This window comes from Bombyx mori, chromosome 14 (assembly GCF_030269925.1).
Source record: "Bombyx mori chromosome 14, ASM3026992v2".
Classification (NCBI taxonomy): Eukaryota; Metazoa; Arthropoda; class Insecta; order Lepidoptera; family Bombycidae; genus Bombyx; species Bombyx mori.
The window spans coordinates 3,259,988-3,278,597 of NC_085120.1; the positions used below are offsets into that span (position 1 = coordinate 3,259,988).

At 36.4% G+C, this 18,610-nt stretch overlaps 1 protein-coding gene across 2 annotated transcripts in view; it reads right to left on the reverse strand.

Moving 5' to 3' along the window:
- LOC101737761 (transcription factor Sox-5) overlaps nt 1-18,610 on the reverse strand; it is a 419,303-nt gene that overhangs the window by 80,908 nt on the left and 319,785 nt on the right. For both annotated transcript variants that reach the window (XM_021353198.3, XM_038015468.2), the window contains one exon: nt 12,378-12,522. In XM_021353198.3, coding sequence (XP_021208873.1) covers nt 12,378-12,522 — 145 coding nt within the window. The remainder of the gene's footprint in view (nt 1-12,377; nt 12,523-18,610) is intronic.

The following is an 18,610-nucleotide window of genomic DNA, read 5'->3' on the forward strand; positions in this document are numbered from 1 at the left end:
AATAAAAAAAAACATAAAATTGACATTTTTACGATGGGTATCGGTGACTTTTTTTTTTAAGAGACTATTTCAACGTAACCTTAACTAGTAGGTGAGCTCACGGGGCTCAAACCGGATGCTAACACTGACCCTAGCAAGAGTAGTGCTTCGCAGAATCTAGCACCGGATCGGAAACGCGACCCACTGAGAAGATCTGGCGAGAAAATCAGTGGGCTGCGTCTGTGGGCTAATTCGCTCGTCGAGCCCTTCGTCGCAAGCGACGGGTTCGACGAGAACGGCGACCGGGTATATATCGGTGACCGGGCGCATAGCTCACCCGGTGTTAAGTGGTTAGCGCAGATCATAGAAATTTGAGAGTTGATATCTCAATCTCACCTTATTACATGAGGTCAATAAATGTGGTGCGTCGAGGATGTTTGCGGATGCGCGAATAGATAGCTTCGCAGTAATCATTCGTAAACGAATTGCTTTTTTTAATAGCTTAGATGGGTGGACGAGCTCACAGCCCACCTGGTGTTAAATGGTTACTGGAGCCCATAGACATCCACAACGTAAATGCGCCACCCACCTTGAGATACAAGTTCTAAGGTCTCAAGTATAGTTACAACGGCTGCCCCACCCTTCAAACCGAAACGCATTACTGTTTCACGGCAGAAATAGGCAGGGCGGTGGTACCTACCCGTGCGGACTCACAAGAGGTCCTACAGGCGGTTTGCCTCACGAAAAAAATCTGGACTGCCCAATAATGTAACATTGGACACGTGAGCATGTTGAGCACTCTGGATCCAAACCAGCCTGTAGGTTAAGATAGTTTTGACATTCATGTTAATTTTTTTTTATTTTATTCCAAAATTGTATTAGTTATTGTTTTTATTTAATTTTGGTACTCTATATGAAATTTTATTATTAATGAAAGTAATATGGATGTAGAATCTGAAAAATAAATTTCTAAGAAAATAATTATACAAAGCTACACGAATATGGCAGCAGAAAAAGCAGGGCGTGCAGTGAAATGTAAGATCTCAGAAACTGACAAAGTTCAATTTACTATAAACTAAAAACATGAAGTGTCAAAAATAATACATATCTATCGACATGAAAAACCGTAACACCCCTAAGTCGGGCGGGAACGCGGCCCAGATTCACAACTTTTCATCATTCTCCTTGCCTTCTCAGCTCATTGTGTCCGTGGGAACCTTTATTGCCCCATTGAAAACCGTGAAAGGAACCCAAAGAAAAGCATTTGTGTACCTCGAGCTGAATAGGGGCGACAAAGAACCGGGTTTCCGATCTTTTTCCGATTTTCATCGGAATTCACCGATTATACTCTGGTTCCTTGCAATCGTCTTGTCGGTAAATGAGTCTTCTTTGGATTAATTTACTTTCTGGGCTTTTTGTTACAGGTTCGCGTTAACGTGGAATCCATTTTCGCATCGCGTTTATTGATCGATTTCTCGTATTTTTCTGTTTTGTTTTCTGATAGGTACATATTTTTTTCAGAGATTGTACATTCGTATTATACTGGAGTCAATAAAATAATTGAATTGAATGAACAGTAATCATACAATAAATCGATGACTGAAAAAAAAATTTTTTTAATGCAAGACCATCTAATTCTAGAATTTATTGAATAATTTCATTGTAATATTTTTAAAAATACAACAACGAATGTTTTCATGCTATTAAAACGGACGAGCTAAATGTGAGAAATAGAAGAAAAGGAGATGATTTATCTTGAGATGATGAAGAAGCACCTCGGCCTCTTCGAATTACTTGCTCATTACCCATTTAGATATGGACTAAAGCTATCGTTGAAGTACTCTCGAGATAGTGCTAGATATAGTTTCCTCAGTCGGTATCTAGTGAAAATAATATTAATCCGTGAAATAGCCCGTTAAGTTACCAGGGATTGGGTCAGATAAAAACAACAGTTTCTTTGATTAATATTTTTTACATTATAAATAATAACAGATACAGATTTACTGTTGGTAGGACCTCTTGTGAGTCCGCACGGGTAGGTACCGCCACCCCGCCTATTTCTGCCGTGAAGCAGTAATGCGTTTCGGTTTGTATAGTGGGGTAGCGATTGTAACTATACTGAGACCTTAGAACTTATATCTCAAGGTTTGCATTTGCGTTGTAGATGTCTATGGACTCCAGTAACCACTTAGCACCAGAGCTGTGAGATCGTCCACCCACCTAAGCAATAAAAAAAAGATAAATCAGAAGCAACCGAGATTAAATTCAGCGTAATCGCATTTGAAATAAATATCCTCCGATTACTGTTCGTATTACCCTTGACAAATCGTTTACGTTATATTTATTAAAATACATAATATATCTATAATTATACGACATGAAAACCTTTAAGCAACGCCTCAAAACAAGACAGCTGAATTCCATGTTTACTTTGCGTCATTATAAAACTGAAAAATATCGAAACTGGTATAGAGCGGTACCCACACGAAATCACTTTTCGATATAATCGATTCGTCTCGTCTGACAAAAACGATTATTCATTTCGTTACATATCGCGTTTATTTTAACGATGATCCATCAAAACAGAATATTCGGAATAGACCGCTAACATAATTCTAACAAATTAAAAACCCTAGTCTTGGAGTCGACTAGAATTTTAATAGCGCCGTCGCTAAATGCGAGGCCGTCTTGTAAATAATTAGGAGTATAATTAGAAGTACTCGACTACCTGTGACTCAGTAGATATTGTTTTTATACTATACTAGCGTCCCGCTCCGGCTCCGCTCGGGTCTTTAACAAAAATTTCAACGATATTTAACGTTGTATTATTTTTTTAAATAAAAGAACACTTGTTGCGGCATAACTATAATAGTTAGAAATATGCTGTCGCGACACTTTTTGTAAATAATAATGTGTTCTACAAAGTCGTAGTACATTATTTTATTCTATCATAAATAGTTTTCGCAGGGCACGCGATGTACTTTTTTTTTTTTTGGAGGAAATCGCCGGACTTCCGACCTCCACTGGGGATGGAGGGTGGAGTATGTCAGAGTCGAACTGACTAAAACCTCCTGTCGCTCAACAACCAACGTCCAAACCTCGCATGAGACAGAACTCATGAAGAGCCAAAGGGGGAAAGTGAAGCGTTTAGTGCGGAGCACATCTCTCCCATCACCCTCCCCCTCGGGACGCCGGACTGGCGGTCGTCGGCGCCACGACCACCAGCCCTCTCGGTTGGCAGGCTATCTGAAGCCCGCCTAGATGGCGCCGGTTAGAGTGAGCTATCCTACGGAATACCCCGCTGGGTCAGAACCAGCGTGGGTCGAGGATAGCCGGCCTTCCATCCCCATCCAACCCGGATGCTCTTGCGTAAAACGCGTGCAGGCACGCGATGTATAGAATATTTTAGGTAAGTTTTTTACACCTTGGGTTACATTATTGGAGTTTTAGTAAGGATCCCTAATTTTTTCAAAAAAGATTATAGTAGGATATAGGTAAAAAATTAGGGATTAGTGACATAGGTGTCACTCGGGAATAGTGTAGTTTCCAAACAGTAAAAGAATTTTTCAAATCGGTTCAGTAGTTTCGGAGCCTATTCAATACAAACAAACAAACAAATCTTTCCTCTTTATAATATTAGTATAGAAGTATAGATTGGTGAGTCATTTTTATGTAACGTTACTTCAATGAATCATGCATGATTCAATCGGATACAATTCACATTTTTCGATAAAAATAAAATCGATAACAGACACGACACTCGACTAGTCATGTACCGACCTTGTAAGAAACATGTACCGAATGTATTCCATGGTACTATCGAATCGGAAACTCGTAAAAGTACCATCTTCCATTTCGATGCGAAATCAGTAAAATCGTTATGCGAACGCTATCGTTAAGCGTGCGATCGTAAACCGCGAACGAGTTTGCTATCTTATTTGCATTAAAATATACGTGGCGACCGAAATATCCCTTAATACGATTAAAATTAATATCGATAACGGGCATGCGCAGAAAATTCACGTTACATATCCAATGGGAAACAAAGGCGCGCCCATTTCCACAGCACATTGTGTCAGAGCGGAACGGCTATTACGACTGTCCCCTTTCAGCTTCAAAGATATCGGTAAGCGCAAGCAGGACGGATATAACAATAGACTATTGTTATCCCTACTATCGCATTGTACTGCCCTAGAGAAAACGGCTCAACTGCGAATACATACTTTACGGCAAACATTTTAAGTTGAATTTTGTCTAGCACGTTATTCAGCCAATAATTTGATTCGTCTTTTATCATTGGGAAAACAATGGTTCGCGTGTTGTAGGTGTAAATAGAAGTTTATGGTTTAGACCGGAAGTCTATTGGTGTGCTTTATCGTGGGCGGTTTTATGAGGCCGAATCTTTGTGGAAATGCATTAAATTTTTTTTACTACATTTATGTGTGGGTTTGTTGAAGCTGAAAGCAAAATTTCAGGTATTCGAATGATCGTTTAAAATCGATTCGACTTGCATGAAACATTCGTTCATTACATCAAATATCGATTAAAACTACTGTAATTTTCGTAGTGTTCTTTGTGTTATATCGATTTAAGGTCGTTGTGGTAAATTATTTTGGTAATGAGAGTGTACAAGAAACTATAGAATTGACTGTCACATAGAATTGTAAATGAGAATAGAGTAGAACTTTCGGCGTATTTATTATATACCTGTCTATGGGTTCTCGATATTTCGGTGCTGTGCCGTGATCACGGGTAGACTGAAGACAGAAATGTTAGGAGCAGATGAACTAAATGTAGGTATAACTAAATGTAATATGAAAACCGTGCTACAGAACCCGCTAAATTATAGTGTGTATAAAATGATTCTACTAAACTTCGTATTTCAAAATAAATATTTAAAAAACGATGCTATTAAAATATATAGGTACTTATTTTTACGGTCTAGATGTCTATTTTGAACTTCCACAGATGAATATTGTCCTACCGTACCGTCAATTTTTCTTTAAAAATATTTTTTTCTTGATAATATTCCGAATGTCGCGTATATGAAAAAGAAAACGCAAGATTATAGGCAAATATGATTATGTTTACGCCACGCGAAAACTGAGAAAAATGCTAGATTTTGAGGAAAAATCGAAAAAAAGATAAATATTGGGGAAACGAAGATAATGCTGGATTTTGGGGAAAATCGAAGAAAATACTAGGTTTTGAACAGTGATATGTAGCTTTGGATTCTGACGCATGTCTGGACAGTGAGAGGGACGAGACTGAATATGTTTATATCATAGTCATAATGAACTTTTAGGTTGTGTTGTTGTAGCTATCAAAAACTTATTTGTCACAAACTATGCACATTTTGGGGATAACTCCAAATTCGGTAACAATAAATAAATGATTATTGCATTTTTCTACTGAATCAGAACTATTGTTGTTCACCTATTGTTGCTGAAATCAGAGCTATTGTTTATCGTTGTGTTTGAATTTATTTATTTTAAAAGCGAATGTTTTAATCCAATAAATAATATAAATATTTACTAACAATCACGCCACGTTAACTGGTCCCGTGATAAGTTCGTAAAGACCTTGTGTTACAGGTACCAGATAACGGAAATAAATGGAAGATTTTTTATTTTACACATACATATATTTAATATACATCCATAACCCTGGAAAAGACATTTATATTTACCATACAAATATCTTTCCTTGGCGGGATTCGAACCCGCGACCCCCTTGTGTAGTGACCATGTCACTTACCACTACACCAGACGGCCGTTCATCCAATATCCTAGTGTTTTCATTTTCGCACGTTACGCGTAGAAAACATCACTAAACATTATGTTGTGTCGCGTCGGAACTTGACGTTGAGGTTTTTAATTTATTTCCACATCTGCCGCAAACACTCTACATGTCCACTCTCCGGGTTTTCTTTTCACCGACTAATTGGTTTGACATCCGTTTAACCCCTAGAAAACTTTTTTAAATTTCCATTTTAACTATCGCTGACGTGTGTCGGAAGTTTTTTTTTGAAACGACACATTTTTTTAGAGTATCTGTGACATTTTAATTGCATTGAAACAACAAGTTCGCTAGTAATGTGTTTTTGAAGATGCAATTATTTTATTACTTCCTACAAAATATTTTGATTTTATTAATCTCAAAAACGATTTAAGAACTTATTTAATGTTCGGAAAAAAAAGCGTTTTTTAGCACTTAAGTAATTTAATTGCACTGAAGATAGCCCTTAATGTAAAATGAAACAAAACAAAAATCAATTAAATACCTACAAACGCGATTATGATTCGTGTTAAAAGAACCAAAAAACGACCCAAATAAAGCGGAGCACATAAGTGCGTAATACATGTTGGTACCTATCGTTGCGACCTACAACAAGTACATTAGGATCACCGTCAATCTAGAGCAATTGAAACTTGAGATGGTTAGGTACGAACCATCCAAATCTAATTAATTACATCCGTCTATACCTTTCTAAGTCTGTATACAAATTATACACATGTCATCCAGGTCATTAGAAGATTTAAAAAAAAAAAACATTAGTCAAACGTACCTCGCCCTGCGTTCCTTAATTTTTGTTTTTTAATTTTTAAAAACAGAACGCATATCGCACCAATGAGACGCGACCCCCGACTGATTGTCAATTAGCGACATCAAACGGGCTTTTTGCGAATTAAGCGCACGTTTGTGTTCATTTTTTGTTCTGCTTCCGACGCGAGCGGTCGTCTGTTGCGTTTCGACGTTTCATTTTCATATTTCCGTTCGTCCATTGGGGGTTACAATCGAGGGGACGTTTCGCTGTAGATAACGCGTTTTCATTGAACGAGGTTTAATACGTGTGAGTGAGTCGCGCTCGCATATTTGTTAAGGACATGTATGTAGCTTGTTGTTATATTACTGAGTTTTTTAATTAGTCATTCGTATATTGAGACATAATAATTTTTAGACATGAAAAACGTACATAGGTTTATATCCATAGTTTTTATTAAGGAAGATGAGAATACGACCATCATAATTGAAAGCATTTTCTTACACACACAGACAGTGACCGTGATATTTAATATATCATTGTGTTCATGAAAAACTAGTAATCTTAATCGAAATATATAAAAAAATGTATTTGCCATTGTAATTCGGTAAATAACGTCGAGAGATACATACAAATTCAAAAGGATCGTCTGTTTATTGTGGAATCCCTATATTGATCAATCGAACCACCGAACAGCGAACAAACCTTTCGAAACACAAAAAGGAGGAAAATAAAAAAAAAACCTGGAAAAATATATTTGAAAATCGAAATCGAAACAGCCAGTATCGAAGGCTATTCGGAACGCATCCGGGAACGTAGTCGACAAAGGGACGTGCTATATGAAAAAAAAAAAAAAACGCGATTGCGAACGCGCCGCCCGCCATTAGCCGTTCCCATTTGCAGCGCTGTAGTCGGCAGGCCTCTTCAATCTATAGCGCCAACAATCGTAGGGATGTACCTTCGTATTATTTCTGTTTTCTAAACAACGATAATCAACGAATCTTTTCAAACGAAAATTAAATCATAATACTAATGTACATATCGGTTGTGTTCTAAATAGAGTTGGGCCGATTATTAATATTTTTGTGACACGTAATTAAGAATACGTAAACGAACAGACAGAAATGTAGGTCTAACAATATCGAAATTGATGACGCTTGTTTTTTTTTTTCTTTCTTTGCAATGGGGTCATAAGTTTTTTTTTTTTTAAATCAGTCATCCCTGTGCAGAGGGTATGTGATCGAGTGTTGTTCGAGTTTTTATCGCTGATTCATTAGTATGAGAGTGTCTTTGTAGAAGTACGGCGCCGCCGCGCAACGATAAATGAGAGGACGTCTATTGTGTTATGGGTTTATTGAAAAATATCTCTTTTATGTGAAGAAAGCATAGATTTCTGATTCAATTGAAAATTGAGAGGGATTTCTATGTCCGTTTAGAAAGAGGGAAAAAAACGAAATAGATGCTTGGTTTATTTTTGTGGCGTGTAACATTTGCTTCACTCTTGGATAATGGTGTCCGACTTAGCGAATTTACAATACGCCAACGGTCAAAGTAGGTACATATGAACCTCGGATCCCTTCGAAAAGGGTAGACAGAATCGAACTAGAAGGAAAACAAGTGTACAACGAAGACCTTTGTAAAGTTAACTTCAAACAGAATCGTCCTTCAAGAAAAGGCGTAACAAACCTAATTTGTTTACAGGGCGAGAGGGTGAATGATCGCATCTTAAAATTCAGCGTTCGTCATGTTATCCCCGTTGGTTAAAAATCGATCGACAGACGCCGGCTTTATTTAACAATTCAAATAAAATTTACACTACATAAATACTGAGAAATTTGACACCAATCAACTACCAAACACGCAGGTATGTACTTGCTAATTTAATTTGGATTGATTCGAAAAATATTGGGTTTGATGTATTTTAATTAAGGTTTAATATGGCTTCTTTTTTTGTCATTATATCTCACGTTTTGGGTTATTTTATTGGTTTTGGAAATGTCGTAAAAACGCGAAATGAAATCGTAAAAGTAAGTTTTAATTATGGATTAGTTGTAGACTCGCTAAAACCGAAAGAAATACTACTAAAGGTGTCTAAGGTAGGTGGTCTGGTAATACAAATACTATGTAAGAAAAACCGTTGTTTTCTACGATTCATGAAAGCTAAGACCTCAAGCACCGGTCACCGTACTCGCCGAACCCGTCGCTTGCGACGAAGGGCTCGACGAGTAAATTAAACCATTGACACAGCCCACTGAGTTTCTCGCTGGATCTTCTCAGTGGGTGCGTTTCCGATCCGGTGGTAGATTCTGCGAAGCACTGCTCTTGCTAGGGCCAGTGTTAGCAACACACCGGTTTGAACCCCGTGAGCTCACCTACACGTCAAGGAGAAGCTGAAATAGCCTCTCGAGGCTACCAGCATAGTAAAAAAAGCTAAGAAAGTACTAATTTTTAGGCAGCGGCTTGGCTCTGCAACTGACATTGCTGAAGTACATGGGCGACGGTAACCACTCACCATCAGATGGGCCGTATGCTCGTCTGCCTACAAGGGCAATAAAGAAAAAAAAAAACGAATGAAAAAATAAATACGAATTTACTACGTTACCAAAAAACAAAACATTGCGAAAAGTAATGGGATTTTTTTCTTTTTTTTTTATCTGATTTCTAAATTAGTTATTTGTAGAGTAGCCTGTTTGTTCGTGCTATTTGCGTGCGATCGTAATTAAAATCGTAGAGCTGTTGTTGACATCAAAGTTTTTTGTCGAAGTCCCGTTCATGCACCTTAAGAGGCGTTGAGAAAACTTCAATAAACCGTGCGCATATCTATCGCATGTTTTAGGACTTTTAAAGCGACGCGTGACCGTTGCCCGCTGGTATCCAAAAATACATAATATTAATATAATACACAACGAACTCTAAACGATCTCTTCTCAGCTGGAAGACACAACAAACATGATAATTATAATTAACTAGTCAAGGTTTCGACAGTTGTCATGGTATGTTGACGTGAACTACGGCAACGATGAAAATGAAAATTTTGCGTGTGTGTGTGTGTTACGTGATATGAACATGACTTGTGTGCGATATATCGAAACATTTGAGATTACCGGTACCCAAGTATCTACGTGTGTTACGTATGAGTTATACGTAGTTGCCTAGCACTCTGAGTATCTCGCTGGATCTTCACAGTGGGTCGTGATTCCGATCCGGCGGTAGATTCTGCAAAGCACTGCTCTGGCTAGGACCAGTGCTAGTAACGTAACACACCCGGTTTGACCCCGTGAGCTCACCTACACGTCAAAAAGAAGCTGATATAGCCTCTCAAGGCTATCAGCATAGGTAGAAAAAAATCATAATAATTACAATATCTTTACCGAACATGCCAAAACGTGATATTTATCGTTTTCTAATACAAAGGAAAATTCTTCAATGACAATGATCAAAAGTCTTGGTGCCGGCAACTATATTTTTTTCTCAACCTATTCGAAGAATTTTTCTTTGTATTAGAAATAGCCTTGAGAGGCTATATCAGCTTCTTCTTGACGTGTAGATGAGCTCACGGGGCTCAAGCCGAAGTGTGTTGCTAACACTGGCCCTAGCAAGAGCAGTGCTTCGCAGAATCTACCACCGGATCGGAAACGCGACCCACTGAGAAGATCCGGCGAGAAACTCAGTGGGCTTTATGATATTGATAAAATTAAATGTAGTTCAATCTGTAGTACATATAAATGAATCGCTGTTCGTTAGTCTCGCTAAAACTCGAGAACGACTGGACCGATTTGGCTAATTTTGGTCTTGAATTATTTGTGGAGGTCCAGAAAAGATTTAAAAATGTAGATAAATATGAAAAAGCTCGGAATTAAATAAAAATAACAATTTTGTTTTTTCCTTTGATGTGTCCCCCGTCGGACGGATTCCTTTTGTTTGTTTTAAGTCTATTTTATACAATAGTTTAGTTCTTTTATTTATCGATTGAGGCGCTACGAAGTCTGCCGGGTCAGCTAGTAAATTTATAAATGACCAAACGAAAAAAATACGTATTGAGAATAATGGACCTTTGGCCGTGTCTTTTGAATTCGTGATCTGGCATGCGAATAGCCTGAACAGAGGAGGGATGAAAGGTTCACAAACAGTAACGCCACTCAATTCTAATTGGAATTCTATACAAATATAATGCTTTATTGCGATGCGTTGAATGGATTTTATAGATGAAAGATTAGTGATAAATGTAAATTGAAGTGTACTGAAAATGAATTGGTATTTAGTGTTGTTCTTTTTATATACATTTTGTATTTATATAAATTAAATTCCTTCTAATTGTATTATCATAAATTTATATATTATTATTATATTATATAAATACATAGTATAGTCATAGTCGACAGTGTAAATAAATATTTGTGTAGTATATTTTTTAAATTGTATTTTATTCACGCACAAATATATTAATGACAACTTTCAGAATTATAGAGTAAATAATACTTAATAAAGGTCGTATATTTAATGATCATAATGGTTTTTATCACGCGGACAAAATTTATAAAAACAATCAGACATGAAATCTCGAATATCTTTCCCAAAATTACTGACTTCGACCGGGAATTACTGGTGTTACAAGACAATAAATAGTATATTTATAATAGAGTAATAGTATATTTAATTTTATACTAGTCGTTACTCGCGGCCTCGCCTGGGTTGTCAAGGAAAAGTATCTGTGCAGTTTCCCGGGTTAACCAGATAATGGATCTCAATGAATAAGTGATTTTAATTAATTAATTAGTAAATACCTATTTACTATTAGTATTTGTTTTAAAATAAATGAGAGTTAACAAATTATTATTGACTTGTTGTTTTTTGTTAAATAATCCAACTACTTTTGCTGTTTTATTTTGGATATATTATTATTATATTATTTCCGTTTTTTCGTATGCTTTACAGTTTTCGTGGTCACTCGCAACTCGCGAAATCCGAAGAAAGTTCTAGTTTTTTTAGTTATTTTCTTACTGGCAGTTTTCTCTACTGTAACATGTCGCCGTGCTAATCTTCAATCATGGCCTCTATACATTCATTTGGCAACAACGCAATTAGGTTACAACATATTTTTGTTTCAATTAAGACATGTGATACATTCAGCAATCATGTTTGGTTAGATTTTTTTTTTCTTGACCAGAGCCCATAGACGTCAGCAACGTTAATGCCGCCATATTGACCAATGAGTTCCAAGGTATTTAGTACAACAGCTGTCTTTTCAAATCAGAACGCATTATTGCATCACACTAGAAATAGGGGGGATGGTGGTACCTACCCATACGGACTCCCAAGACGCAATACCACCAGTTGACATCGATTAGCTCATTAACAAGATTGTACCATTCCATTTTCTAGCATCTAGGGCACTGGGCCAATCATACGTGGTCCCTGTGGTGTGATGCCTATATTGCTTACCATTCGTTTAAGGATTTCACTCCTGAGACATCATTTATAACTTGGAATACTTCATACACAGCCCATTCTTAAATAATAACAAATGTTCCACGTACTTGCCGACTGGATTTGCAATGAACGAGTTAATTGAAAAATTTTCATTGCAATGAATCTCCTATAGCCTTTTTTTTCCTACATAAGCTGAGAGCCTTGAGTGGCTATTTCAGCGTAACCTTAATTAGTAGGTGAGCTCACGTGACTCAAACCTGATGACGTTGCTAACACGAGCCGTGCGTCGCAGAATCTACCACCGGATCGTAAACGCGACCCACTGAGAAGATCCGGCGAAAAACTCAGTGGGCTGGGTTCCTATAACCAATAGACACTAATGAGGAAGCTATAAAGCATGGTGCTAGAAGAATTAGGATCTTACCTTGGCGTGTTCCTGTTGAGCTAACAGCTGCTCCCGAACCATCTGCAGCTGCAGTATCAGCTCGGAGACCTGCCGCTCCTTCTCCAGTACACTCTCTCCGGCAAGGGCTTGGATCGCCGCCGCGTCTAGAACTCCTCGTCGCTCGCTGTGAACAAAAACAATGTTTATAGGCTTTTGTCGGGAAAAACAAATAGGCTATATTTTAAATACTTTATTAATTAAGATTAATTATTTTAGATTAACGAAACTGTTCCATGAATTTTTTATTTTTTATTGCCTATGTGGGTGGACGAGCTCACAGCCCACCTGGTGTTAAGTGGTTACTGGAGCCCATAGACATCTACGATGTAAATGCGCCACCCACCTTGAGATAAGTTCTGAGGTCTCAAGTATAGTTACAACAGCTGCCCCACCCTTCAAACCGAAACGCATTACTGCTTCACGGCAGAAATAGGCAGGGCGGTGGTACCCACCCGCGCAGACTTACAAGAGGTCCTACCACCAGTAAAATCTTAGACAAATCACTAAATAAATACGTAAATTTGTCGGTGAAGTAATGCGACTATGCCAAGATTAATTTCACAGGTAAATGCCTAAATATTTTCTAATATCTATAATATAAACTTCCACACCGAAGCAAATATCTAATCCCCCAAAAAAGCGTATTTATTTATTGCGTTCATCGTTAAACGAATTCTCGGTCTATGTATCTATTCTTTTGTTTAAGTTTGTGGACGAACTCACGGCCCACCTGGATGGTTAAGCGGTTACCAGAGCCAGTAGACATCTACAACGTAAATGCCGCCACCCATCGTGAATTATAAGTTCTAAGGTCTCAGTATAGTTACAACGGCTGCCCCGCCCCTCAAACCGAAACGCATTACTGCTTCACGGCAGAAATAGGTAAGGCGGTGATACCTACCCGTACGAACTCACAAGAGGCCCTACCACCAGTAAAAGTAATGTTAAATGGTCACCGGAAACTCTTAAATATAAAAAAATAAATAGCCCGTGTAGTTTCTAGTTCTTCTCATTGTCTCTTTTGGAAGCTTTAGAGCTGGTATAGACAGCATGTTTTGATATGTCACAAGTGTTTATTGACTTTGTATGCAGACGAGCATACGGCTCACCTAGTGGTGAGTGGTTACCGTCGCCCGTGTATGTCAGCAATGCCTTAAGCAGAGCCAAACCGCTACATTTTGAAAGCTTTTAAGTTCAAAAGTTTTAGTTTGATTTTGATACATCACTAAGATAATCGGAATTCGTTCGCGACTGTAATGTTGCTAAGAAGAATAGCCTTATGAATCGTTATGTTCGCGTATATTGCTCTATCTATATATTAATACGTGAAGTAAAAACTTTGTACCCCTTTTTATGAAAATTGCGCGGACGGAGGTGATTGAAATTCCCCACACTTATAGTGGATATAGAGAGAGATTAAATCAATAAAAAAAAACATTACACACACTACCATGTATTTGACACGCACACTATTTGTTGCATGCATACTATTTGTTTATTGTCAAACTTTTCTTATTGCTTATAGTCTGTGACAATAGAATCATAATAGTGTAGAAACTTATAATTTCAATTAATTACAGTCGAATTTCGACTACCCTACGACTACTAGGGGATCACTAGTTACGTGAAAACTTTCATTTTGCATTTGAAGAAATGTTAATATTACTCTATTCAAAGACCTGTTAAAGTTATTACGTTTCATTTTTATTGTTTTATCTACAGAAGTCGCCCACGCAATTTTTTTTGCGAAATTCATAAAGCTAGAGGTTAACTATAGTGATGTTTTTTATGTTATAGTATTTTTTTTTTTATAATCGCACTACGAATCTTTGATGATCCTTCCAAAAGTCTAGCTAGTAAAATTAAAGATCGTAAACTCGACATTTATTTATTTATTAATAATCTAATTCGGGCGAACGAGTTCTTCTTAAGTGGGACTATTCTGATTTTGCAATTCGAATTTATCGAAGTTCAATTTTACTCAGAAAACTCATAGGTACGAAATGATTTGTAGATCTTAAAAACTTAAGTACTACATAATTAAAATTAGTTTTACGGCTTAATAACGTGTTTTTTTTTGTAATCAATATTTTCAAAAATCAGAATTTTTCATATACACTTTTCGTGGTAATGTTGAAAATAATAAATATGAATAGCATACAAAATTAAAAATACGCGAGACTAAGACGATATACGACTCGACGAATACGACACGTGAAAACTGAGGAAAGTCATATTTAAAAAAAAAAACAGTATTACCTACTGTTTTTTTTTTTAAATATGACTTAGATATGTGAACAGATCCACCTGGTGTAAGCTTGTTATCAGAGCCTATTCACAGGACAAGGTGAATACAACATTGAGCCATGAAATCTAGGTCTCGATTTTAGTACAGAATTGAACAATATGGGCTTCTAATCGTCAGTAACTTCCGATTGCAGTACGCTGATATGAAAAAATAAAACTGCTGACTAGTCTCCGATGAATTCCTAAGTCGCCTTTAGCGACATCCACTGCGAAAGATGGAGTGATCCTATTCCAAGACACAACCAAATTAATCTCTTACTGAAGTTTCTCACAAATCAGCTTCCAGTTTAAAAGTTTAATTGTATGGTAATTTACTAGTATAGTACTGGTCTATTTGTAAAGCAGTAATGCGTTTTAGTTCTATAGCTCGGAATTCTTATTACAATGTAATCGAATCTTTGAGTCACATTCAAAGGCAATGAACGCATTTTAAATTAGACTAACAATCGTATATCGCAACTAATTCCGCACATTTACGAGGATTTCGCACGTACATTGATATAAAATGATGGACGAATTATGTAGGTAATTTAGGCAGCGGCTTGGCTCTGCCCCTGGCATTGCTGAAGTCCATGGGCGACGGTAACCACTCACCATCAGGTGGGCCGTATGCTCGTTTGCATACAAGGACAATAAAAAAAAAAAGTTAAATAAATCACACAATCAGCCAGACACTACGACACATGGCGGCTGTCCAATTTCAAAACCTAGTATCTGACAAATTTAAAAAAAGTGTGTTTTTGCATTTTTCGACCTTGTAGACCATTCTCCACATATTAGGATAGCAAAAACCCCCAAAAATTTGTAAAAAACGAAGTTACACAAAGTCGGAAACCTAGTATCTACAGTAAAGGTTTTCAAAATGCAAAAATTACAAGATTAGAACATAGTATATAACATCAACCATTTTAAAAACCTAATAAGTGCTTGTAGTTACTTGGATTTAAAATGGTTCATGCAGATACTAAGTCAATGAAATTGTTGAAATAAACGTCAAAACTCTCGCGAAACTTTAGTAAGTGAGAAAATCGTTGCACGTCGTTCGTGTTTTTGTCTATAAAATGAGTAAAAATCAGTTTTGTAGGTCGAAATTGATCTTGAATGCTTTAAAAGAACAAAATGGTAAAATGTAAGTACGCTTCAGTGTGATTTATTATTGTCAAGGTTTTTTGTTTTCCAAAATTGCAACCTACTACGACACATAAAGCAAATGAAGGTGCAAATATTCCAGAGGATGTTAAAACTGCATACGGGGATCACAAAGCTAAAGCAAGTAAAGCAATACAAAAGTATCAAGAAGATGCCTCCTTAGAAAATACTTCCTCTGTGAGATACTATTCGATGGATTTACAAAAAGTTATGTTGTTACCCGACATGCCTAAAGTCAAGGAATCGTTTTTCTTGAGTAGAATGATAACTTTCAACTTGACATTTGCACCAATCAGAAAGAAAACTAATGTTAATAATATTTGTATTCTATGGCATGAAGCCTATTCTGGACGAGATGCTCATGACATTGTTAATGCAATTGCAGCAATGATCGAAAAAGAAAGAGATTTGAATCATTTGACATTGTGATGTGATAATTGCACAGCTCAAAATAAAAATTGGATCCTCTTTACATCACTTGTTACTATAGTAATATCTACTATAGTAATAATCTCTGAGTTTTTCAATTTAGAAAGTTTGACTTTGTAATACCTACCTAACTAAAGATCACACACGTATGTTAGCTGATGGAGTTCATGGCAATATGGAGAGGCAGATTAAAAACAAAAGATGCTGTGTACGATTTTGAAGACTATAAGAATGTAATTTTGGGTTGCAGATCGCATATTGAAGTTATCGAATTCCAAAAATCGTATGAGTGGGTAAAAAAGAAACGCATACTGCGACGCAATGATGACCTTGTTCCCATTAATAATTTGTTGCTTAGTTCTTTGGTTGAAGTAATATTTGTAAATGGGTGCCGTAATATGTTTTATAGGAATGATTTTGAATCTCCGTATTCCGAGTTGGATTTTCTTATTAAAAAACACTATCCCTTGATCATGCCAACCTTAAAAAATATTCCAAGAGGCATTAACGAAAATAAAAAGGAAGGCATAGTAACAACTTTATTTAGCTTATGCCAATGAACAGAAGTTTTGGAGAAGAAGTTTTGGCTAAGTGTACCGATTAATAATAATCCAGTTAATTTAGTTTCTAGTGGACAATTATTAATAACCGAATAATTTATTTTTATTTGATTGTTTTCAAATATTTTGAGTGATTATTTTTTGATTTTTTACTGTAAACAAATAGTGTTTGGTTTCCGATTATGTGTTTTTTTTTTTCTTTTTCATTAAAACTGCTTATTTCTGCCCATATTTATGTTGTTTTATTCTGTTTTTTCTTACTATGTTTATAAAATTGCATTTAGTTCCTACTCAGTAAATTCAGACCTAAATGAAAACAAAGCAAGTGATCTTACTAAGTCTATTAATTTGCGTTTATCCCCACTCATTATATTTTAGAACTAGATGAAAACAAAGCAAGTGATCTTACTAGGTTTTGAAATTGTCACACTCAAAAAGTTTGATCTAAGAGAACAATCTTTTTATTAGTAACTGCTCCTCTACGCACATCTTTTGTGATAGACGCATGAAATCTACTTTTTTATAAAGCCTGTTATGTACCTCAAATTTTGCAATCACTCTCAAGAAGGTACGACTAATATTATTGAAACGGCACGCTGTCAAAGATATGAAATTGTTTTTCGGCTCTCCTGTAAAATTTAGTTTTATGCAGATACTGGGTTTTGATATTTCACAGCCGATGGTACGGACATCGTAAGAGAATGTTGTAGTTCCGCAGTGCGATTACTTGTTGTACTCGATATCAAAATTACAACTCGAACGAAAGTAGAAGTAATTGTTTAACTCAATAATGAAAATTCGTTTACGAATTCGGGTTTGTACCAGATACCTACGTGATTTGTTGATTGTTAAAAACAAATTTATCTCGTATTTTGAGCAACACAAATCAGTAATTAGCGTGAATGAAAAAGGATCTAGGTATATTTTTTTAACATTCAACTAAATCTTTTATTTCAATGACTTAAGGAATTTTGGCTTCTATTGAATAAGTTATTACTTTTTATTGGGGATAGGTCGTCTTGTGAGTCCGCACGGGTGGGTGCCCTGCCTATTTCTGCCGTGAGGAAATAATGCGTTTCGGTTTGAAGGGTGGGGCAGCCGTTGTACTGTACAACTGAGACCTAAAAGTCATGTCTCTTGAGACGCACCGACCTTGATGGGTGGCGGCATTTACGTTGTTGATGCCTATGGGCTTCAGTGACTATTTAACAAAAGGAGCCGTGAGCTCGATCACTCACTTAAACAATAATAAAAATGATTTTTACTATTTTTAAAAGATTTATTTCTTTATACGTCTAATTTTTAAATGAACAATAAATCGTCACCCTAGTAAGGGTTTAGATCGGAACCGCAAACAAGTCCATCAGAGTACGGAACTGAATTATTGATATGAGACAGGCGTCTTTCAATTCCACAGCTCGGTACGGGAGACTGCAATCGCGCACACATTTAAATTTATTGAAACTCGGAATTTTAAATATAGCACCTGTTCATACAACTTTTTATCGTGTATATTATGTGCTTACATGAATTTGTTACATATGTATGTAGTTATTAAGTGCAAAGTTCATGAAATCACATATGCAAGTATATGTGAATCGAATCAAATGACGTTTTTAGATAAAATATTTATGTACTAAGGACGATGTACAAAAATCTAGATAGCTTTTAAAACATTGATGCTAAAGAAGCAGATTGAATTGAATTTATTAGATTTTTTAAATGGAAAACCATTTTATGTTGCTGGTAGAAATTGACACGAATATA